The 23498-nt window shown below is 55.7% G+C and overlaps 1 protein-coding gene and 1 long non-coding RNA gene across 2 annotated transcripts; one reads left to right on the forward strand and one right to left on the reverse strand.

The window, feature by feature from the left end:
* Positions 1-6409: 6409 nt before the first annotated feature.
* LOC123829798 lies at positions 6410-11773 on the reverse strand. The gene is made up of 3 exons (XR_006787651.1): positions 11193-11773; positions 7530-7661; positions 6410-7285 (listed from the first exon to the last, which is right to left on the reverse strand). It is a non-coding gene; the product is annotated as an uncharacterized LOC123829798 (long non-coding RNA).
* On the forward strand, positions 10569-17026 carry IHH (Indian hedgehog signaling molecule). Its single transcript, XM_045855713.1, has 3 exons — positions 10569-11262; positions 13675-13936; positions 15594-17026. The coding sequence occupies exons 1-3, from the start codon at positions 10951-10953 to the stop codon at positions 16250-16252; spliced, it is 1233 nt and encodes a 410-aa protein (XP_045711669.1). The 5' UTR covers positions 10569-10950; the 3' UTR covers positions 16253-17026.
* The last annotated feature ends 6472 nt before the right edge of the window (positions 17027-23498 follow it).

Raw genomic sequence — 23498 nt, forward strand, 5'->3', positions numbered from 1 at the left:
TCCCAGCAGTCCTTGAGGGCAGAGCTCAGGCTGGGTCCTGGAAAACCCCACTGGGGTCATTCTCTTTTCTCCTGTCACTGTCAGCCAGCCTCCCAGATCAAGGAGTGTCCCCAAAGGAGAGTCAAGTTATTGAGAAGGGAGGAAGGAGCTTCTGGTCTCCGTCCTCACGCTGAATCCTGAGGAGCTCGTCCCGAATTCCGAGGGCGTCAGGTGGCACACAGTGAAGCTGGTGCTCTTCTGCTCTGGATTGGGGAGACTCCGTCCCTGTCAGATCTGGAGCCCTTCTCGCGTCTGATGCGGGTCCCCTGCAGTGGGGACTCAAGTCTGCTGCATACTCAGGCTCCCTGCTCCCTAATTTTACCTTGCGGTACACCCGAACTCCCTTTTGTTGCCCTCCTCTTCATTTAAACTGCCCAATTTCCCAAGCCCTTCCCTCCTTCACGCTGGTCCTCTGGCGATGAGCAGGGGCCCCGTGCGTTATCCTCAGTACGGAGATGGTGGGAGGAGCGGGAATGGACAAGGCGCCTCTTCCCCGGATCCTGGCTTCATCCCATATACTTGGCGTTGCCACCAGGGCACTTTCTTCTCTCCAGCGACGATGTCCCTCACTTTCTCTGTGACAGCACTGGGAAGACTCGCTCCAGGGAGTGTAGAGGAAACCTAACATCCACGTCATAGCCTCTCCTCCCGATGTGGGGAGCTGCCTTTGTCTGTTCTGCTTGCCCCTCACCCTCTGTGCCATGAACGTAATCTGTGTTTAGATACACGTTTTTGTGTGCTTTTTGGTTTTTTTTTCAAGATTTTATTTATTTATTTTTAGAGAGGGAAGGGAGGGAGAAAGAGAGGGAGAGAGGGAGAGAGAGAGAGAGAGAGAGAGAGAGAGAGAGAGAGAGAGAGAGAAACATCAATGTGCGGTTGCTGGGGGCCATGGCCTGCAACCCAGGCGTGTGCCCTGACTGGGAATCGAACCTGCGATGCTTTGGTTCGCAGCCTGTGCTCAATCCACTGAGCTACGCCAGCCAGGGCTTGCTTTTTGTTTTCATTCTTCCATTAGATTATACCACTTGGGACCAGAGTCCGTTTCCAACCCTCACTCAGAAACTATCCCCGTGGAGGTATTACACACCACCAAAGGGTACAACTTACGTTAACTGGGTTTTCATATGATCAGGAGCTTTTCTAAGCTGCTCTGATGTTTTTCTATCTTCCAATTTCCCTGGAGAAGAAACTGTTCAAAAGGCGTGACGTATGGCAAGGAAGCCACCACACTCAGACCTCAAGGCCCGTGTCTCCTCATCCCTGTCATTGACGCCAGCAAACCTGTGGGCTCACAACAGTGACTGTGCCGGGCACTTCGATACAGAGACTGATGCTGGAGGAGAATGGAGCCCACGCTTGGGAGGGAGGGTTTCTCTGAGATGCTCTGACCTCCTGGAAGCTGCTGCCCGGGGTTCCTGTTGAAGGTTCCCATCGCTTGGGTTTTCTTTCCTGTTCTCTTGGACGGGGCCTCTGGAGATGCCACCCAAGTGGGAGGGTAGACCAGGTGCCTGTGCGCAAGGGAGAGGGACCCGAGGGAATCCCCCTCTGCTTGGGAGGAACTACGAGCCCCTCCGTCCTCCATCTTTCATCCCAGACTCTTCAAGAAGTACTTCCTCATCTCCTAAGACTTCGCTTTGGGGCTCTTCCCCTCAATGCTGGGGTCCCACGTCTCCACCCTGGCACATGGGCAGTCGTTAGGTAGCACCGGAGCATTCTAGCACAGGCTCAATTGTTCTTCCTGGCTGTTGAGTCCTCCTTGCGCTCAGTTCCTCTGAGCCCAGGGGCCCAACAGGTGTTGCTCCGCCTTCCACACGCCTGGACCCTTTCACTGAGTGCTCGCCTGTCCTCACCTAACTCTCATGGGCTCCTGAGGATCTGAGCCAGCCTAGGGGAACCCGGAAGAGGCACTGGAAGAACTCCAGGGTGTGGGGAGCACACGGCCATTGACTCACCTGGGAAGACTGTGCCCGGATCACTCGTCCTGCTGGGCCCGGGGCCAGGAGTTAAAGGAGCATGCAGTACCACACTCTTCCTCCCCCCGGTCTGGGGTCAAACACATTAGCAGGGTTAGAATTGGGGACTCGGACTCTGGGGCTGCTTGAAGTCCCTTCTGAAATCTGGGTGTTGTATTTGCTTTTTCATATTGGCAGCTGGAAGGGGAAGCCCATCCCAGCTCGGCATTGTTGTCTAACATGGTTAATCAGATCCTATAATCCTGCTGTGGAAATATTGGGCCTCACTCAAAACAATAGAGACCAAGAATATTGTGGTTAAATTTCAACCAAGTGCCTCCCTGGCTTGTTTGCCTAACCCCTACCCCCCTCTCCCGGGCCAGAGTCCTCCTCGCTTTATGGACCCCTGATAGGATCGACAGCGGTCAGAAATCGGTGACGGGAGAAGGGAGAAGGGAGCAGGGGAAGGGTAACCCTCCCGACTGGCACTCTGTCCTGTCTTTCCCCTCCCACCCTGGGCCTTGAAGGATGAACTGGGGGGGGCGGTGAAAGGGGCTAGAGTTGGTGGGGAAGGCCCTTGGCTCCCGAGTCTGTGTTCTGGGGTCAAGAGCAGTACTTCTGGGAATCTTGGGTGGTAAAGAGATCCCTTATTCAAGACAGAAAGAGCCTGCTGCCAGATCAGAAGGAGAGACTCCCAGTGTGATTGATTATGGCTGCCTGGCCCTTCCAGGGCACAAAGCAATGCCAGTTTTTGTCCTGTGTCACACCTGGGAGACACAGGATGACACCGGTTGGGGAAGGGGATTTGGCAAAAAAAAATTTTCTGTTTGATTAGTAATCTGGCATAACAGCAGTATAAATAGTACTAATACTCTGATGACGTATGAAGGTAACACTGACACCCTCACTGGAGGGGCTTTCTGGTAGGGGCCATGACTGTGGTGTTGCTCCCGGCAGTGAGTCCGAATTCAATGTGGGGGGATAGTCCCCATGATTAGAACAGTGGCACAGAGGGAATAGACATGCTGTACAATGACATTGTGAATCAAAAAAGATGCAGTGTCTGGACGCTGAAGGGGAAAATCAACGCGGTGATACGTTCGGCAAAAGGCCGAGGCCACCCATCCCTCTTGCAGACGGCCGGCCATCCGGCTTGTGAAGTGGCCGCCTTCAGGTTTGTGCCAGGCAGTCATGCATCCCCGGTGCCCGGGGCACAGGCTGCAGCCACACTGTGTCACCAGTCAGTGAGGCGAAGTACAGTGAGGCCCCAGCCCAGCGGCGTGGACGACTGAACGGTCAAAGTATGTGCGCATTTCTGGGATCTGAACAATGAAAGAGCAGGACCGTGCCAAGTGAGACTGCCTTTGCTCCGCCTGTTCACGCAGCGTGGAGACGGAGGAACAATAAAGAGCACTCGGTGTTTCTCACCTAGGGTGCTACGTGATCATCCAGGGCCTGACGTGGTTCCCATGGGTCATTCATCAAAGCCATTTTGAAGCTGGGACAGCTTGGTGGGAGCTGAGCTTTCTGCCGGAAAAGTGTCTGGAATACAGGTCCCGGAACTGAGACTCTAAGGGGTTGTACGTGTGCTTCTGGGTAGGAATCTCAAAACCAAATTAACGGCAGCCATCAAATGGAATCGTAGCAAGTATGGCACTGACATCAGAATGATCTAAAGGTGATGGAAAACATTTCAACAGTTAAGCAACTTGAATAACTAGTGGGAGGATCCCACGAGAACAATGGTCGCCAGTAGATGCTTCGGAGAACGGGCCACATTCCTGGCCGCACGGGTGGATGAAGAGGCTGAGCTGGTTGGTTAAACCTGTGCTGCACGTAGACTGGGACGGCGAATGGGAAAGTTCCACGGCAAAACCCCTGGTCATTCAAAGGAATTCAGAGGAATGGCCGGGTTTGTAGGAAATGCGTTGAGAATGAGATGGAAAAATCCGTTTTCGAGAAGAAACAGTACACGTTCATTTACTCAAATCATTAAACATATAAAATATCTTGCTAGCATCCCACCGATAGGTGTTCTGCTGCATACATCTGCATGCACATGCAGACGTTACGTGTGGCCGCAGAGACAAGGTTCTTGCTTTCAAGAAACCTACAGTCCAGCGATGATATTAAAAAAGATTTTTTTTCTTAAAAATTTTTCAAGTGTGTGAAGCACAAAGTGAGGGCCATGACTCTATATCTCTTTTAAAGTTTAAAGAATCATGTATAAGCCCTGGCTGGCATAGCTCAGTGGATTGAGCGCAGGCTGCGAACCAAAGCATCGCAGGTTCGATTCCCAGTCAGGGCATACGCCTGGGTTGCAGGCCACGGCCCCCAGCAACCACACATTGATGTTTCTCTCTCTCTCTCTCTTTCTCCCTCCCCTCCCTCTCTGAAAATAAATAAATAAAATCTTAAAAAAAAGAATCATGTATAAATGATATTTTGTTATCTGCTTTTCCTCCTGTTTAACTATGTTGTGTCCGTATTTACACGTCAATACATACATTTCTTCAAAGGATGCACTATCTTCACTCTAAGTTTCATAGAGAGTTTGAAAAATACCCTCATCGTCAGAAAGGAGGAAGTCAAGCATGCTCACACTATTCCCCCGCCGCCCCCATAGCTTCATCTCTGACCTCCTTGCCATTTCTCTAATCTGCAAGCACTTCAGGGCCTTTGCTCCGCACAGCTCTCCCTGCTAGAACGTGCTCCCCTAGTTCTCCACTTAGTTGAAGCCCTCAGCTCTTTAGGTTTTTGCTTGAGTTGCCCCGTCTCACTGAGGCCTCCACTGACCACCCTGCGTAGCATAACCGCCTGCCCCCTGACCTTGCACCCTCTCCCCGCAAGCTGGCTGCACGCCCAGTCCTTTCATCCCATTTTATGTTTTGTGCTCGGAGTCCTTATTCCCTTCTGACACATTATATATTTGACTTTTTTTTATATTTGTGTTTAATTGTCCGTCTCCCCAATGCCTCCCGGCTAGAATAAAGCTCCACGACAGCGGGGGCCTCGGGTCTCGCGTTTGCTGTTCTCTCACATCCCAAGCACCTAACACAGTGCCTGGCACTTAGTAGGTGCTCAAAAATAGTTGTTGCCTGAATAAATGAAGAGAGATTATCTCTCACACCCACACATGAATACACACATCTGCTCACACCAGCAATATCTTGAAGGTGGCTTAGAAATGTGTGGATATAAATGAATGTAATCCTTGTCGTCTGCAGCAACCAGGTGTAAGGTGAGAGTGGGGCCTAACTATCGTTTCGTTAGCTGTAACCACAAGAGAATGAGTTTATCATTTTCCTGAAACTAAGAAGAGAAGTTATTAAACAGCAAGTGACTATATACCTTCTCTATATAGCTACAGATCCCCAGCACCCTTAGGGGACTGTCTCTGCCAAGGGAGACTGGTGAGATAGTGCAGGCGACCAGGGCGAACGCAGTCACAGAACACCGACAGACATGTCAGGAGCATGGCTTGAGTGTTAAAAGAGAGGTACTCCTGTCCCCCTTTCCTGAGCCTTCACTGGGCTGGCGTTTTCCATGATTCTCTTTAAGGAACAATTTCTTCCCAAACGGAGACACTGGGGTGGAAATGAAGCCCACTATTTAGTAGGCATGTTATTATCCACCTACAGACATACATTTATACGGATAGCTTCCTGTCTATAAGAGTTTCCCACAATCTTTAGTCTCTGCTATGAGGGGGAAACACACATCCTCTTTGTCACTAATTCTGCTGCCTTTTCCTCCCCTTTCAAAGTCATCAAAGCCAGGTCTTCAATGCTTGGATCTCTCTGAAGTGCCTTGTAATGAGCTTACTGTTTGGGCAAAGGTAACTTGACATTCCCATTTCCAATCAATAGCTAACTTTCAAAGCATTGTTCGTTTGGAGTGGCTCTAATTGGTTGTCCAAACGCATTCCGGACTGATCTGAGGCTTGAAAGGCAGACATGATCCCATTTCTGCATATGGGAGGTTTGGTGGAGTTGCTAACCTCTGTTAAAAATCCACAGCAGAGGCTAGAGTGCCCCCCACTAGTCGGGGAAGTGGTCAGGCAAACAGAGTGTGAGGTCTTAAAAGCCCACGATCAAGATAACAGAGGAGTCCCCTCGATTCAGAGAGAATATGAGTGAGTTGAACAAAGGTCAACAACCCAGTGTGCTTGTCCTCACCGAGAATCACTCACCAAGAGCCTGGGTTATTAAGGAGTCAAAGAAGCTGGATTCCAGCTCCAGCTTCCCCACCTACAAGCTCTGAACGTCAGTTTCTCATTCATGAGGCGAAGATATCGGCCGTCAACTTCGTAAGCTTTTTACAAAGGTTACGCCGACTGATGTTAAGGATCCTCGCCTTCGCCAGATCGTTCAGCTGGGCTCTTCGTTGGTACGAGTGCCGTGATCTTTGCCGGGACCGCTGGCTGCCCTTTTCTGAGGATCTTCATTCTTGTCATCATTCCTGTCCCTCCTTCAACACTGATTTTCTCCAAGACATCTCACTCCGGACTCATTGTTTCTTTTCTTTTTTCTTTTTAATTAAATTTTTTTTCAGTTACAGTGGACATTCAATATTACATTAGTTTTGGGTGTACATGATTGTTTCTTAGCTCCATATTCTTCTAGACCAAGTTCATCTTATCTATTAACTGGTTTCTCATACATTATTCTGTGGTCATTCATGAGTGGTGTTCATGGTTTTGTCACTGCCTGTTATTTTCGTGATGTGTCTTTAGGTTTAAATAGTAAATGCCCAGAGGACAATGACCGTATCTTCTACTTTTCTGTTTGCACTTTCTGTCCTTAGGTACCTACTATACCGGTGTACACAAGGCAGATGCTCCCTAGTAGAAAGAACTAGGGCCTCCTAATCCCCACTGCTGTCTTGGGGCACACATACACGAGCATCCTGACTACCCCCCTACATGGGCAATAGGCACCAGCGAACTGGGACTACTGCTAGTGGGCCCAGCAGAGAAGAGCAATGAATTCTACATAATATCTGTACTTGCAGCTTGTATTTTAACCCTCTCATGAACCCTATGGGGTAGGTGGTATTTTCACTTTATAGATGAGAAAATGCAAATGTAGAGAAGTCCAGGGACTTGCCCAAGGCCATGCAGGTTGCAGGTACCAAAGACAGTGTCCAGGCACAGATCTGCCAAGTCCAGGCCCAGTGCTTCCTCTACTAGCCACAGCCGCCGTGCACGGAGCTCCCGGAGGGTAGGTCACTAACTGCATTCCCGACACTTGTTTGCTTGTGGCTCCGCACCATGGCTTTAGAGCAGGGTTGGTCTGGCCAAGTGGCAGGATGTGGAGAAAAAGACTAGTTCAATATAGAAGTACGCACCTACACAGAGTGTGTGTGTATATATATATACATTCACACGCACACACACACATATATGAACATATCACTATACACTATTTGTACTATAACGTTACATTCAAGATCGGCTGCAAACACTAACACGGTAGTCTACTAAACAGATGTTAAATGATCAGGTTCTGGGTGTGTTTTCCTCCCCCATCCCCTTACCTTCCAGACTATTTTTCCAACTTTCACTCTTGTGAGCAAAAAAAAAAAACAAATTAGTATTCATCAGGTTATGCAGAGAGGTAGCTTTTTCTTGTTCTCTTCAAAATAGAGATGACTGCGGGGTGCTGAGCTCTAAAAGTGAGAGAAGAAAAGTGACGTGACTCACTGGCCCGGGACTCAGATGTGAGGTGCCCGGGTCAGGTTCTGTCACTGCTGCCCAGACCCCAGGCCTTTGGTGGCTCCACTGTGGACACTTCAGTTCTCCAGTTTCCCTGCTGACAAGGCCCTGGCAGTGACCAGAAAAAGAGCCAGCCTTTTTCTGATAGATCTAATGGACTGGCCCAACTCAAAAGCTACCCTTCATCTACTGAGCCGCTAAGAACATAAGCAGCCAAGAAATGATCTCTGTCCTTAGGCCCCAGTCAGATAAAAAGTGCTCCAAGGTCGCTACAGTAGAAATCGGGATGCTCCTAATTTCTCCCCTCCTCTCCCCCTTCCTCCGCTGAAAGAGATTGGACTGATGCTGACCTAAATTTGAGCTTCAGCTCTTGAACCACCACGGTGTCCTGAGAAAAGACTATATATAGCTTTGAAGTAAAAAATCTCCAGGTTCAAATCTTAGCTATGGGATTACAAGCAAGTTACTTTATTTCTAAAGCTCTGGAGCTGTAGATCTGTAAAAGGAGGATAATGACGACTGCATGCAAGGGTGCTTGTGAAGATTTACTAGGTGTTTAAAGCACCTGTCATAGAGAAAATATTTGGTTAATGTCAGCCCCATCTGCTTCTCCCAGTACACGCCCTAGAAGAAAGGCAATGTTAATAAATCATTGTAGAGTAGAACTTCCGAGAGGATCTCAAAGAAGTCGTCTTTCACTTGGAGGAAAGGACATTGAAAGGGAACCTGACCCTTCTTCAAGAACAGGCACGCGAGATAATCAGGACAATGGCCCTGGTCACTAAGGCCAGAAAAAGAGGAAAGGAGATGGATTTTCATCAGAGAGGTAGGAAGATTAAACTTGAGGCAAAACTTGTATAGACAGTGATTAGAAAAGGCTGGGGTAGGTGGCCATGGAACCCTACAGGATTCCCTCCTTTGGAACTCCATGAAAACGGAGCTCCCGTTCGTTCGCCTGGGTTGGGAGAGGTGTTGACCTGACGGCGTGGTCTGCCCCAGAAATCCGAGCGCGGTTGGGGTGGGAGGCAGAGACAGGGCGGGGATAATTCTCGAACCCAGAAAACACAGGTTAACACGCTCTGAAAGCTTTCCAGGAAAAGAAGCAACATCAGCATGATGGGCGACTTGGAGACCTAGGGCCGAATGTTAACGTGAGGATGCGTGAGGAGGGGGGAGGACGTGGGAGCCAAGGGGGAGAAAAGGAAACAATGCCTTTTGTTTCCAAGGGACACGCGTGCCACTCCACTGGTGGCAGGGCCACCCTGAATCCCCCCTGCTGTGGGCCTCAGTTTCTCGTAATACCAAGTGCTTGGGGTAAGCACTCTCCCGAGTCCCTCCCAATTCTGAGCTTCTGTTCACAAAACTGCTCCAGAGAAAATGGGCTGCATCTATGCAAAGCCCCCGCCCACCGCCAGCCCCACGCACAGGCTGTGCTGGGGGAGGGGTGCTGCCCAGTGAGGGCCAACGCGTCAGCCCTGGGGGCAGAGCCGGGGGCTCAAGTCTTCCCTGCTCCTCGGGAGCCAGTTGCTTACCCTCTCTGAAATTCTACTCTCCACTTGTACCGTGGGGATACTGTAGCTCATGTGAGCTTGTGAGTGGGGTTGTTTATTGGGGGCGGTGTTGTGAGTTTAAATTAAATAATGCAAGCAGAATACTTGCTATGGTAATGTAGTTTCCATGGTCTAGGCACATAAGTAGCAATAAAACTGTATCTATTGTATTAATATTCTTGTAATGAGAATGTTTAAACCTTCTAATTTCTCAACCTTTATTTCTATTGCTAATGACTTTGTAGAATACATTTCAACCAAGTCAAATGTTCAGTTTGGGTTTTTTTGTTTGTTTGTTTGTTTTTAACACACCTGTGTATTAACATACGTACACAACCCACGTTCCCTCCTCCGGCTGCCTCTCCATAGCCTATGTCCTTGCTAATGTGTAAAGCAGATCTAAAAGAGCAATTATTTAGCAACTCCTGGTTGCCACTGGCTTTGCATCTTTTTTTTTTTTCTTTCATTTTTAGCAAGCCCCGCCACCGAGATCTGGGTTGCCCCTCTTGAAGGTGGCGGCCGCGCAGCCCCGCATCCTGTTGACGTCTCTGTTCTGGCGGCACTCCTCTGCACCTTGGCCTGTCCCTTTGCAATTCCATCTGGCCCCTTTTAACAGCGTTTCCAGGCCCCCAGACCCTGCTGACTCTCCCAAGGACGGACGCCCCACTCCCAGCTTCACGCCCGCGGGCCGTGGGATGTGCGCCGAGTTGATACAGAACTCGGCTCCGCCGAGCCGAGAGGGAGCGTCTCCCGGGCCCGGGGTGGGGCGCCAGGTTACCAGTGGCCTCCTGCCTTTTGGGCTTGCTTCCCCGCAGGGGACACCGTAGGCGGCTGTGCGGTCCGGCCACAGCCCCCCGCCCCTCGCGTCCGGCCGCGCCGCGGGTTGCGGTCGCCGTGGGGGTGGCAGCTCCTGTCCGGGAGGTTTGCGCCTGGCGGGGCACCCCGGAGCCGCGGGGAGCCCAGAGGCGAGGCCAGGGCGGGTGGGGCGCGTCGGGGCGGGGAGGGCAAACTCAGGCAGCGCAGGGGGCGCCGAGGGCAGCGGGCGGGCGGGCGGGCGGACTCGCGGCGGAGGAGCGAGCGGGACGAGGGCTGGCTAGAGCCGGGGGCCGCCCGCCCGAGGGGGAGGAGGCTGTGCTGCCCTTGCCGCAGGTTCGCTGTCGAGCACACAAGGAGGCAGGGACATGGGCAGGGTGCGGTCTGCGCGGGGCCCGAGCCCGGATCTCTTCCATTTCCCCTCTCACTCGGCCCCGGGCTGCGCCGCAGACGGCAGCAGCTCCCGCTCCGCCCGAGCCGCCTGACCGCCGGGCCGGGGTGCTAACCGCGGGGCCCGCCAACCCGCCGGCCGGGCCAGCCCAGCCCAGCCCGGCGGCCCGCAGCCCCGCCGTCCGCCGCCCCCCGCCGCCGCCGCGTTGCCAAAACAAACGGGCCGGCCTATTTATTGGCGGCGGGCGAGCCGGGCAGCTCAGAGTCGAGGCGCCGAGGGGGACAGCTCGCCGCCACCAGCCAGGGCCCCGGGCCCCCGCCCCGCACCTGAGTCCTGCCCGCCCTGCGCCACGCCGCGCAGCCCATGGCGCCCCCACCCGGAGCCCCCCGGAGCCACCCCGACGCCTGAGCCCCCGCAGGGCCCGGGTCGACTCGCCCACCCCTCAGCCCACCAGGCGCCCTCGCCCGCCGCGCTCCCGGGCTCCCGGCCATGTCTCCCGCCCGGCTCCGGCCCCGACTGCGGGTCTGCCTGCTCCTGCTGCTGCTGCTGGTGCCCGCGGCGCGGGGCTGCGGGCCGGGCCGGGTGGTGGGCAGCCGGCGGCGGCCGCCGCGCAAGCTCGTGCCACTCGCCTATAAGCAGTTCAGCCCCAACGTGCCCGAGAAGACCCTGGGCGCCAGCGGGCGCTATGAAGGCAAGATCGCGCGCAGCTCGGAGCGCTTCAAGGAGCTCACCCCCAATTACAATCCCGACATCATCTTCAAGGACGAGGAGAACACGGGCGCCGACCGCCTCATGACCCAGGTGAGCGCGACCCGCCCTCCCAGCTCCCAGGGCGCCGCCGCCGAAGCACCGCCACCTGCCCGGCCCTACCCGCCCCTCTGGCACCTTTTCTCGACTGGCTGGCACGCCCTCTGGCACCTGCCCCTCTCGCCAAGCCCAACCGCCTCATGCCCAAGATGGGGCAGCCAGGGGTCCCAGCGGGAGTGTCGGCATCCCCGAGCTCGCCGGAGGCTGCGAGAAGAGCCCCCTGCTGCTGAGCGCCACGGCCCAGCCAGCTGGCCGAGGCCCCACGGCCCGGGAGCGCTGGCAGCTCCGGTCAGACACGGCACCCGGAGGCACCTCGACCCGGCTGCCTCCCGTGTGCCTCTGGGACCCACACGGTCCTTCCAGGCCTGACCCACCGCAGGGCTGGGTCTCTTTCAGTTAGAAGACACTCGGCACCCCGAGACGAAGAAGCTCCGGGCACAGGGGCCCCGCGGCCTTTCCTCCACGCGCGCTCTTGGTTTGATGCGCTGCCTCCTCCTGGAGCAGCGTCCGGGTAGGATGTGGGGTTAAGGAACAGCGAGGAAGATGGAGGTGGGAGAGAACTTGCCAGGAGAGCGCACGTGTCTGCCTAGTGAACCGAGCGGCACAGCTGCGGTCGAAGGGTAGAGGGCAGGGGCCTTCGGACTCCGGGATCGAACTTGGGGGATCCCTGGGCTTGGTGGCAGTAACGGGTTGGATTGGAAGGGAGGGACTCGGGTGCCGGTACTGAAGAGGCAGGGAGCGGAGCTGAAGCCAGTCTCTGCGTGCTCGGATCCGCGCTGGGGTTTGGGGGGTGGGGAGTGAGGGGCGGGGGTCTGGTGAGGAGGCGCAAACTTTCTTCCCTGCAACGGGGTCCGCAAGGGAAGAGACCTACGTTCCCTTCCTCAGCGGCCTCCCGGGGCTTCCCCCACAGCCGGGCAGCCCACGTCCTGTGCTTTAGGAAAAGCAGCTAGACCACGGCCCTCAGCATGCGCCCTGGCGCCGGGGCTGGACGGCCAGAGTCGGGGCGAAGGTTGGCTGGTGGCCGGGCCGGGCTGGGCGCAGAGGAATGCAGATAAGGATCCGGGCCACGGGCTGGGCAATCATTGACAGCGCGCGCCCGGGCTCTGGACCCGAGGAGGGGGTGGCGGGGAGAAAGGGGCGGGGAGCAGGGGCGCGCCAGTGAGCATAGGTGGGGAGCTAGGATCCCGGAGGCGAGAGCACGCGGAGCTCCTTCCTGAGGCAGTGAGCGTCCCAGCTGGTCCGCTGGTCCGGTGGACGGCCGGGCTTTGGGTCCTAACCGCTGTTGGCTCCTGGGAGACCGAGTCCAAGGGTCTGTGGACCTGGGCTCTGCGGGTGGGGGTAGGCTGAGACACGGGCTGCCGAAGCCTGGCAGCACCTCGAACTTAAGAGCCGAGGACCGTGGAAGGGCCCCCTCTCCCGTCGGCCCCTCCCCAGCCAAGTGCCGGGTCCTTTGGGCTGCAGGCTCGCGGGGAGTCAACACAGAGGGGTGATCTCTGCCGTCCTTACCGGGGGCGCGGTTCTGCTCCCATCCCAAGTGAGGCGGAGGGTGGAGCCGGCTCCCTGAAATTAGAGGCTGGGTTTCTCAGGTCTCTTCCCAGACGCGGGCAGCGCAGAGGCTCTGAGGGGTCTGGGCTCAGGGGACATTGCATGTTTTATTTATAAGCCCCCGGGAGTCCCTCGTAGCGGGAGACGCTCGGCGTCGCCCTCCATCGGGCCAAATCGGGCACTAGCCTTTCCACCAACTTCTGGCTCTAGGGCTGTGGTATTTCGGGCACGGGTGCGGGCAGGTTTTGGACATAAGCGGGTCCCAGAAGGCATGCTTTTTGGCGCCCGAGGGATCCAGGTGGTACCGAGATTCCCTCCAACACACCCCCATGCTGCGGGGACTCCGCACCTGCCGTGCCTCCAGGGCTGGTGTCCCCGGGCCTCAGCCCTGAGGCTACGGTGACACCTACTGGGCGTCTCCGGCCTTGCACGCCTCGCAGGCCAGCCCCAGGCGGTCGGCCCGGCTCGCATCCCCTCACAGGTAGCAGGCCGTCCCTGGTCTCCGGTGCCTCGCTGAGACGGAGGGACTGGGCGCTGGGAAGGTGTACTCGGGTCTGTGGAGGAATCGGTACGCCGAGCGGGGCAGAAAGAGTTCAGAAGGGAGGGGCTACTTCTCAGATAAAGGAGCCCCAAGGGTGCGCAGCTGGCCGCGACCTCCAGATCGGAGGCGTCGCAGGGCCCTGGGGCAGCCAGAAGTTGCAGCGGCAGGAAGCGAGTCAGGGCTCTGCGTTCCTACGAGAGAGCCGGAGCGCGCACCCTGCCCGCTTTCCCAGCCCGGGCGGGCGCTCTGCGAGAGCGAGGCAGAGCCTCCACCCGCACGCCGACCAGCGCCTCCCCCAACCCGGTGCTTTCCTCTCGCAGCGCTGCAAGGACCGCCTGAACTCCCTGGCCATCTCGGTGATGAACCAGTGGCCCGGCGTGAAGCTGCGGGTGACCGAGGGCTGGGACGAGGACGGCCACCACTCGGAGGAGTCGCTGCACTACGAGGGCCGCGCAGTGGACATCACCACGTCGGACCGCGACCGCAATAAGTACGGACTGCTGGCGCGCTTGGCTGTGGAGGCCGGCTTCGACTGGGTGTATTACGAGTCCAAGGCGCACGTGCATTGCTCCGTCAAGTCCGGTGAGCCGCTGCCGGGGGACTGGGCCCGGGGCCGGGGCCGCAGGGCATGGGCAGGCGGCGCAGGGCCGGCTGGCGCCGCCGAGAAAGTGAAGAGACCCGCCAGGGGTTGGAGGCGGGAACCCCGGGAAAGAGGACGTCGGCGGCGCTCCCCACTTCTGCTTGTGACCGCCTGCTCCTCCCGGGCCCGGTAGTGTCAATGGCGAGAGCCTAGGGAGACAGGGCCCGTTCCCGGCGCTACTGGGGGCCAACCTCGAGGTCCACAGCACAGAGCCCACTGCAGGAGGTTCAAGACAGAGCAAGCTGAACCGATGTGGAAGCCAGGCTGTGACAGAGACAGCAGTCCCCACCCAGCATGGTGCAGAAGGGAGGAGGGTGGGTGGTCAGGGGCCAGGGAGGGCCCAGAGGTTCAGAGCCCACAACCAGGCCTGCTGGCCAGGCCACTTAGGACACTGTGTCTGGTCCTCCCAGGGGGGTGCAGGCGTCCCCAACCTCTCCCTCAGGGCCCTGAAGCTGGGCCTTTTGGGGCAGAGCCAGCCACCAGGGCCAGAATAAACAGAATGGACTCAATAAAGTGGATTTTCCCAGATTTGCCGCCTTGTTGATCGGAATGGGCAGGCATTGGGGCCCCGCCCCTCACAGATCTTGTCAGTGTCCCTGTTCCCCACACCGAACCCGGTCACGCGTGCTTCGGACGGTTCCCGTGTGACTGCCGGCCGCCCCCCCCCCCCGCCCCTGGGCTGTGGGCGCAGCCCTCCACGCTGGCACAGGCAGTAGCCGTACTGCAGACCCTGCACACAGAAACCAGGCCCTGCTTTTTGACTATTCCCAATTCCCGCCCCCCACAGTGCTGGCCCCACCCCTGCCCGCCCCCTCAGCACTTTCCTGCCAACAGTGTCCACTTCAAGTCACACGGGCCCCTCACCTGCAACACTGGCGGGTGCCAGCTCCCAGGGTGGCCACTTCCATTCACTGTCCCTAGCCCCCAAACACTGTTCTCCATCCCACCCGCTGATGCCACCGTGTCCTCTTCCTGCACAAGGACTGACCCAGCACACGAACTGAAGACAATGATTTCACCCTGGCCACTGAGTGGGGGCTTCCCCAGTGCCTGTATTCACCCCTTGGCTGGTCCTCCTCTCACTTCTGTATAGACTCCAGGGGCCAGCTCTGGCACGAAACTCGGGGTGTCAGTCTCAGAGAGCAATTCTGGGGGAGTGTCTGGCTAAGGGGTGAGAAATAATGGCACATTCAGACCCCGGAGGAGAGGCTGCAGCTCTCTGGGTGTCCAGTCACAGCAGATCACTGCCTGGCTCAGCTGACCTCTGACCTCTGACCTCTCTGGCCGCTCCACAACACTGTCAGGATTGAGAGCAAATGGGTGGCTCCATCTGGACTTCCAATGGCCGTTTTCTTCTCGCTCAGTGGAGCCACAGGGTGCTCCTCTCACTGGCCAAGGCTTAGACTGGGGAGGAGGGCAGGGATCACACTGTGGGTTGGACTGCGTTCAAGTCTGCAAGGAAAGTGGGGAGAGGGGCCAAGACATGGTGATGGGGGCTCCTGGGGAGCAAGGGGAGGTCTGGCTGGGCTCAGGAGGGGTGCTGTCACTGGGAACCCGAGCGTCACAGCAGTAACACCTTCATGTCCCTTCTTCCCACAGAACACTCAGCGGCAGCCAAGACAGGCGGCTGCTTCCCTGCTGGAGCCCAGGTGCGCCTGGAGAGTGGGGCGCGCGTGGCTTTGTCAGCCGTGAGGCCGGGCGACCGGGTGCTGGCCATGGGGGAGGATGGGAACCCCACCTTCAGCGAAGTGCTCATTTTCCTGGATCGGGAGCCAGATAGGCTGAGGGTCTTCCAGGTCATCGAGACCCAGGACCCCCCAAGACGCCTGGCACTCACACCCGCCCACTTGCTCTTCACTGCCAACAATCACACAGAACCAGCAGCCCACTTCCGGGCCACGTTTGCCAGCCAAGTGCAGCCTGGCCAGTACGTGCTGGTGGCTGGGGCGCCAGGCCTGCAGCCTGCCCGAGTAGCAGCTGTCTCCACACACATCGCCCTTGGGGCCTATGCCCCACTGACGAGGCACGGGACGCTGGTGGTAGAGGACGTGGTGGCCTCCTGCTTCGCAGCCGTGGCTGACCACCACCTGGCGCACTTGGCCTTCTGGCCCCTGAGACTGTTTCACAGCTTGACATGGGGCAGCTGGACCCCGGGGGAGGGTGTGCACTGGTACCCCCAGCTCCTGTACCGCCTGGGGCGGCTCTTGTTGGAAGAGAGCAGCTTCCACTCGCTGGGCATGGCCGGGCCAGGCAGCTGAGAAGACCCCTCCACTGTCCTCCCGGAGCTGCCCAACTGGATCCAAAGGCCTCCCCACCAGGAGGGTCCTGAGCCTGGGGCCCTGGATCCCACCATCTCCTCCACCACAGAGATGCACCATTGAGACTTGACTGGATGATGCCAGCGTGTCCCACGCCCCCACCCCCACCATCCTGATGTGGTGACAGAGATGGAGGCTGAGCTGGCAAGGGGAATGCTCTGTCCTCCTCACCTATAGACCTCCAGGCTGGCACGATGGGTCCCAACCCGACCGGCTCTCACTACGGTTTTTCATACCTGCCTCCCCCAACGGGGAGAACCCATTCCATCTGTCTTAGGGCCCCCATCGGGGGGCTCGCACCTCAGTTGATGCTGCTAGATTCCCTGGGAGCCAGCAGGGAGCTGGCTGGACTCAGCGCTGCCCGGAACTGAGAAGGCCACAGAGTGGGGCAGCCCTCCTGGCCATCCTGAGACACGTCCTTCCTCCCTGGCCACACTCCTCGGGGCACATCCAGAGACTGTCGCGGTCAGCAGGCGGAGTTCTGTGTTCCAGCCAATGTGATCACAGCGCCCGGGCCCGGGGGAGTGAGCTCGATGTTCTTGCCGCCCCTGCCCAGGCTCAGCCCCCTCCTCTGCTGAACCGTGACCCCCGCCCCTCCTCTGGTCAGTCTCCCCCACCTTATTTATTGGCGCCAAGGGGGAAGCCTATGGGACAATTTGGGGGATGTTTTGGTCTTTTCTTCCTTTTGTAATAAAAATTATTTAAGTTGTTAGAGCCAGAGAGTCCTGGTTGCTGATTGGGTGCAGTACATGGGTGGTCTGGAGCCAGGGGTGGGCCCGTCCTGGGGCATGCCCACCTTCCCCTCGGGGCAAACCCTCCACTGCTCCACCCACTCTGCAGGGCTGGCCTCACCAGCAGCTCTGTGAGGTCCCAGCAGAGAGCTGTGCTCTATGCCAGATCAGGCCTCGCCATGCCGACCCCGAGGCTGCGTCGGAGACAGAGGTGAGGTAACTAGTCTGCGGGCACTTCACACATCCAGAACCACGGGCTGTGCTCTAGTGAAGGTGTTGTCCACTCCACTCACTGCGGTCTCTCTTGGGGCCTGGGTTTCTGACTCTTCACTGCGACAACGGGCCGTGGCAGGACGAGATTCCGGAGAGTGCACCTCTGCCTGCAGCCCCTCCTGACTTCCCACCTGAGTCAGGGCTCCTTAGCCTAGCAGCGCTCGGACTTCAGAATCACCTGGGCGGCTTGTTTAAAAGTTACCCTTGGCCCGACTTCCAAGATGGTGCTTGAAGAGATCCAGAACAAGGCCCATGAAGTTACTTTTCCAAATACCCCAAACAGGGCAGGTGGTCCACAGACCACATTCTGAGAAACATTGCTGAATCTAGAGAAGGCCCAGTGTGCGGCCCAAACGGGATGACCCCCCTCCCTACTTCATTTTCTCTTGGTCTCTTCGTCCCAAGGCAGGTATTTCTGTGCTCGCTCCAGGTTAGCTGATTCCCAGGCTCAGTGGTTCAATTGTTAAAGTTCAGGAATTTCATGAACCAGTTGGTAGAGGCTGTGGTGGGACAATTTACACCATGGAAATTGGTGTACGCAGCAGATCAGAACTCCCCGCGCTGTGGAGGGCCAGGCCCGGGTCTGTCCTCCTACAGAGAGCGCTGAGCTGGGGGAGACGGCTCAGATTCTCACCTTACCCATGCCCCCCGCCCCCATGGAGGAGAAGTCCAGAGAAAACTTCATTCCCTGGAGACTGTGTCATGGGGGCAGGGGGAATAAGCCCCCATGGGCTGTAAGGAATAAAAACTGCTATCACACCCTGGCTGGTGTAGCTCAGTGGATTGAGCATGGGCTGTGAACCAAAGCATCGCAGGTTCGATTTCCAGTCAAGGCACATGCCTGGGTTGCAGGCCACGGCCCCCAGCAACCACACATTGATGTTTCTCTCTCTCTCTCCCTCTCTTTCTCCTCTCTAAAAATAATTAAATAAAATCTTTAAAAAATTTTTAAAAATTACATATGTTCACCTTAAAAAAATACTGCTATCACTTAATAATGAAGATTCCCCATTGCCAGGCATTGTTCTAAGTGCTTCACATGCAGAACCCATTTAATTTTCATAACGACCCCTGTGATATACACTATAATTATACCACTTTCCAAATGAGAATGCAGAAGCACAGGAAGGTTGAATCACTTGCCCAATATTATGCAACACAAGCGACAGAAGTAGGATTTGAACCTATGCCTCTGGCTCCCGGGCCCACTGTTTTGTTTTTGTTCTAACTGAGGTAACATTGGTTAATAATATTATATAACTTTCATAGCATTATAATTCAATGTCTGCATACACTATAGCGTGCTCGCCACCAAAAGTCTTGTTTCCATCTGTCACCACACATTGGACTCCCCGTTACCCATTTCTCCCTCCTCCCACCACCGTAAGACCTGCTTTGTATACCGCAGTCTTTCCCTTGGTGAACTTGGAAGGTCTACTTAGCTCGGCAGGCCTGGACATCTGCTTTGTTGGAAGATCTGGAATGGACTCGCCCCTCTGTGGCAGACTCACATGGACCAGGCTCACAGGAACCAGATGTCCGTGAATTTATTTATGGTGACAACCATAAGAGGTCAAGGTCAAGGTACTCTTGTTCACTCATTTGCACATTCTCTCAGAATGTGCAAATGAAATGCCTGTAGGCATTTCTGAGTGAGAGAGATCCTGTCCTAGAGAGTTGCTTGGCAGGGGGGTGATGGTGGTCACCTCCTCGTTTACTCTGCCCTGTGGACACAAAACCATTTGGTGTCTCCAGGCCTTTCTGTTCTAGTTGGGCCTCCACAGAGGGAAAAAAATCCATTCTCTGACAGAGAAGACTGGAAAGGTTCAGAAAAACCTTTGTCTGGATTCAGCCCCTCTAAAGACCAACCTCGGGGTGAGGGTGGGGCCCTGCAGCTCTGCTGGGAATCCAGGACTCAGGTCTGAGAGACGGTGTGAGCAGGGAGACAAGGAGAAACAGCCTGAGAAGTCATCCTCCGCTTCTGCAGTGTACTGGCCCTGATCCCTCCCTCCAGAGCCCAGCTGGTCCCACCCTCTGCACCATGTCATGACCCAGAGGAAGATCAACCATAGAGCCTAAGCCCAAGCAGCTGCTGACCCAATGCCTGGCTCTCCCCTCGGGCGCATGCTCAGCCCCCAAGACTGCTGCACCCACAGCTGCAATCCTCACTCACTCATTCAGTCACTGTTTACTAGACACCCTGTGTCAGGCTCTGTGCCAGAGTGGGGGAAAGGGGCAGTCCCTGCCCTCAGTGAACTGGATGGTCGGGAGCCGCACGGGGAGATGGGTGTCCACACCATGTGCTGTGTGGCGCGCCTCACACCCGTGCGCCTGAGCGCCAGGGGAGGCTGGGGACTAGGGAAACCTCCTGGAGATGAGGACGATGCAGGGAGGGCAAGGAGGTGTTCAAATGGCAGGTGTTCAGAGGGAGAGCAAGGAGGTGTCCAGGCCGAGGACACAGTAAATGCAAAGCCTTGGAGACCTGGGTGAGGCTGGGGGCTTGAAGGAACCACCGTCAGGGCAGCACCACGAAGCTGTCCCTGCACGTGGGTTTGGCCAAGCTGAGGTGGAGCAGTGGGCAGGAGTTCGACTACACGGAGCCTTGTGCTCCATGCACTTGGACTTGATGCATGTATCCTGAGGGCCTGGAGAATGCCTGGAGGGTTTGAGGTCGGCGAAGCTTGCAACTATATTGTTCCAGGAAGCTCACCTGGCTGCAGTGTGGAGGACAAACCAGAGAAGGCAGCTATGGCAGCGGGGAGTCCTTTTACTGGGTAAAGAAGTTCACCGACATCTGGACTGAAAGGTGGCTGTGGGGTCAGAAATAAGGTAGCAGACTGTAGACATTTTGGCGGGAAAATGACCAAGACTTGAGGCGTTTTGGATGAGCAGTGAGGGTGAGGAAAGGGCCCAAGTCAACTTCAGGTTTTTAAGCCCGACATCCAGCTCCCCAACGCCCAGCACCCTTGAGCATGGCTATGAGGCCTCTGGAGCAGCCTGGGCGGACTGCTGTCAACACAAGGGCCATGGCACCCGGACCCTGGCTCGTCTGTGCCGAGGCCTCTCTTCAGGTACCTGTCCCCAGGTAGTCCTCCCGGCAGCCTCCTCTCCTGTTCGGACAGACCCCACCCCCCTGGGCGTGGCTCTTCCAAAGCCTCGTGGCCTGCACTCGCCCGGCTGCCCCCTCACAGCCTAAAGGTGCTGCCTGCCTGCAGACGGCTTCTGACAGCGAGTGGCGCTGTGCCGGGAGGGCTGCGTCCGTGCAACAGTCCTCTGGGAGACCGGGCCTGCTCTAGCACCCGCAGCCCCAGTGAGGAAACCGGAAGTAGGTGCCTCTCCCTGTAAAAACAGCAAAACGCCCCCTGAGGAGGTCCAACTAGAAAAAGCTACTCTTCTGTCCTCTTCTGGAGAGACCCTCGTGCATGGGGCAGGCTGGGGTGTGCAGCACCCCTGGATTTCCTGGCAAGGGTTGGGGGTGGCAGCTCCCCCCTCCCCATGCTCTCTGCCCCCTGGGTGGAACGCCTTCCCGCAGCTCCGCCCCCGTCCCACACCCGAGCCTGGTTCTCAAAGCCTATTTGTTCTACCCCGACAAGCTCTGGTCAGCCCAGGCCTGATAAGGCTGGGTTGGCTGATAGCAGCCCCACCCCTCATGCCCCAAACCACACCCAGGTGCCTTGCACGCACAGGGAATGCCCCTCAGATGGGCATGGATGCGGGGTGATTCCTGCCCAGGTTGGGGTCCAGAAGCCTTAACTTCTGGGCTGACCCTCCCTTAGTGCATTTAAAACCTCCTCTCATCTGGATGTGGAAGCGGGATAAGGGAATCATCTCAGTTTAGAGATAAGTGAACCAGGTCTCCTAGAGGAAAAAGGACTTGCCTACATTTATTTATTCCACAATCAGGATTATCGATTGTGCGAAGTCTGCTATTTACAGTATCTTTTAAAATCTTAACAGCCTGAGAAATGAGGGTGTTCCTCATTCCTACTTTGCAGAAAGGTGAAGTCCAAAGGCCCAGAGAGACGAAGTCACTTTCCCATGGTCACAGAGTAGCAGAGTCCAGATGCCCTGCAGCAGCAGCTGAGGGAGGTGGGAACTGAGGACTCTCCATCCCGGAAGAACGGGACAAGTCACTCTCAGCTTCAGCCTAGAAGATCCGATGGGGCTGGGGCAGCCAAGAACCTGTCAGGGGAAGTGGTCTTGGAAGAATAATGCGCTAGTGCTGTGAGAGGATCCCATTTTGATGGGAATGTCAATGGTAAAACTATGTCCACAATTTTGCGACACTTCTCTCCCCTTGAATCTTGCCTGAGGCTAGAAAAGGCCGTGTAGCTCCTTCCTGGTTCTACACTGAGATTGCCAAGCTAGAGTGACTACAGTTCGGTGTTCTCATCCACAGCCCAGCGCGTGCCCAGCTGAGAGCCAGCACACACTGTCATCCAGGTGAGGGCGCCACCTGGGACACCCAGCCCAGCGCAGCCTTCAGATGGCCATGGCCCTGGCCAACTTCCGGATGCACATGCACGAGGCACAGCTGCCCGGCCAAGCCCTTTCTGAATTCCTGGCCCACAAATGCATAAGCGAAGTAAAACGATTGTTTGGAAACTTGAAGTTTGGAATAATTTCTTACAGAACAATAGTAAACAGAACAGAGGGCAAAGAGAATGGGAACTGATGAAGGCATCTTCTGAGGGTTTCCAGGGGCCTTTAATATACTTTACACAAAAGCTTTTTAGAATGGAGCCTGCGTGTGGTTGGAGGAGGTGTGAGGCCTCTCCATGGTCTAAAGGGGCAGCGTGAGAAGACACACTGACTTGGGATGAACTGGGGGCAGACAGAGATGGAGACAAAGGGAAGGGCTGGGTAAGCAAATCTCTTCACACTGAACTGATTGAAAAAAATGTGTAAATGCTCTGCTGCCAGGATCTCTGATGCCAGCAAACTCTTGGAGGAATGAAGAGCCTTCTAGAAGGAAGGACGCTTACATATCTGCGCTAGTGGCTAGGAAGAAATTATGCACAACCATGTGAAAGAAATGCTATTAGAGATCTTTAAAAATCCAATGTTCCATGTTGAAGAAAATAGCTGGACATTCCTGTGGACACTCGCTGGCCACATTTTCCCAGATTGCCCATGCAAGAAGAAACTTGTAGGGGCCTCCACCAAAGTCCACGGAAGTGAACTAAAGCTCCCTGTTGCCCTAATGAACCCCAGGTGTGTTTGCATCTGGCGTCTGCACACACCTCCAAATGCTCAGCTTAAGAAAGCCCTGAGGAAAGTGACCAGGCCGACAACAGGAAATGGGTGTGGCTCTGAGGAGGGGCTGGGAGTGCAGGGGTCGAATGGTTAGCTCGAGGACGGGTTTCTTGGTTTTGAACTCATAATGCTAAAGAAGCACAACATGGGCACGATCACTGCAATAAAGAGGAGGAAATAGCAAGTTCACAGTGGAGAACCCTGGCAGACACGCTTTAGCCAAGTGATCCAAGTTAGCATCACCAGTAAGACGTACCAGTGTCCTGATGTTTTGCACTGAGAGGGGCACGTCGCCCCTCTGCTCTGCTTCTCAATAATGCACACACTGAGAAACAAACCCAGACTGAGGAAAAAATTACAAACTAATCGACAGTACTCTTCAAAAGAGTTGAGGTCAAGAAAGACCAAGAAGTCTCAGGAAACTTCCAGGTGGGATCATCAATTGGGTAATGAGACATGAAAAGGACATTAGTGGACAAACCTGTCAAATCTAACTAAATTCTATACTTTCACTACTATTATTTGTTGCACGAAGGTTAATTTCTTTGTTTTGATCAATCAACTGTGGTCATGTCAGATGTTCACCTGAGGGGAGAAAGCTGGGTGAAGGGTTTGGGAGACTTCCTACACTATTTTTGTGATCTCTGTATATCTAAAATTAACTCGCAAGTTGAAAAGGTCTGAAAGGCAATCTCAAGGTCCAGTCGAAGGTGATCTCCTTTCCCATGCATGAAGTTCAAGCCAACTTCCACACTCAAGGATCCAGCTGCCCTGAGCTGGGGGCCATTGCATGACTCCTTGACTCGAGAGAGAGGATCCCGCTCAGAAATGAATGGGAAAGGACTTGAGGTATTAGACAGGATGGAAAGTCACAGAATAATGGTGTTCTTCATTTATGCAGAGCATATAATAAGCCAGGCACTGTG

This window comes from Phyllostomus hastatus, unplaced genomic scaffold (genome assembly GCF_019186645.2).
Source record: "Phyllostomus hastatus isolate PE091 unplaced genomic scaffold, TTU_PhHast_1.1 phas_contig_137, whole genome shotgun sequence".
Taxonomy (NCBI): Eukaryota; Metazoa; Chordata; class Mammalia; order Chiroptera; family Phyllostomidae; genus Phyllostomus; species Phyllostomus hastatus.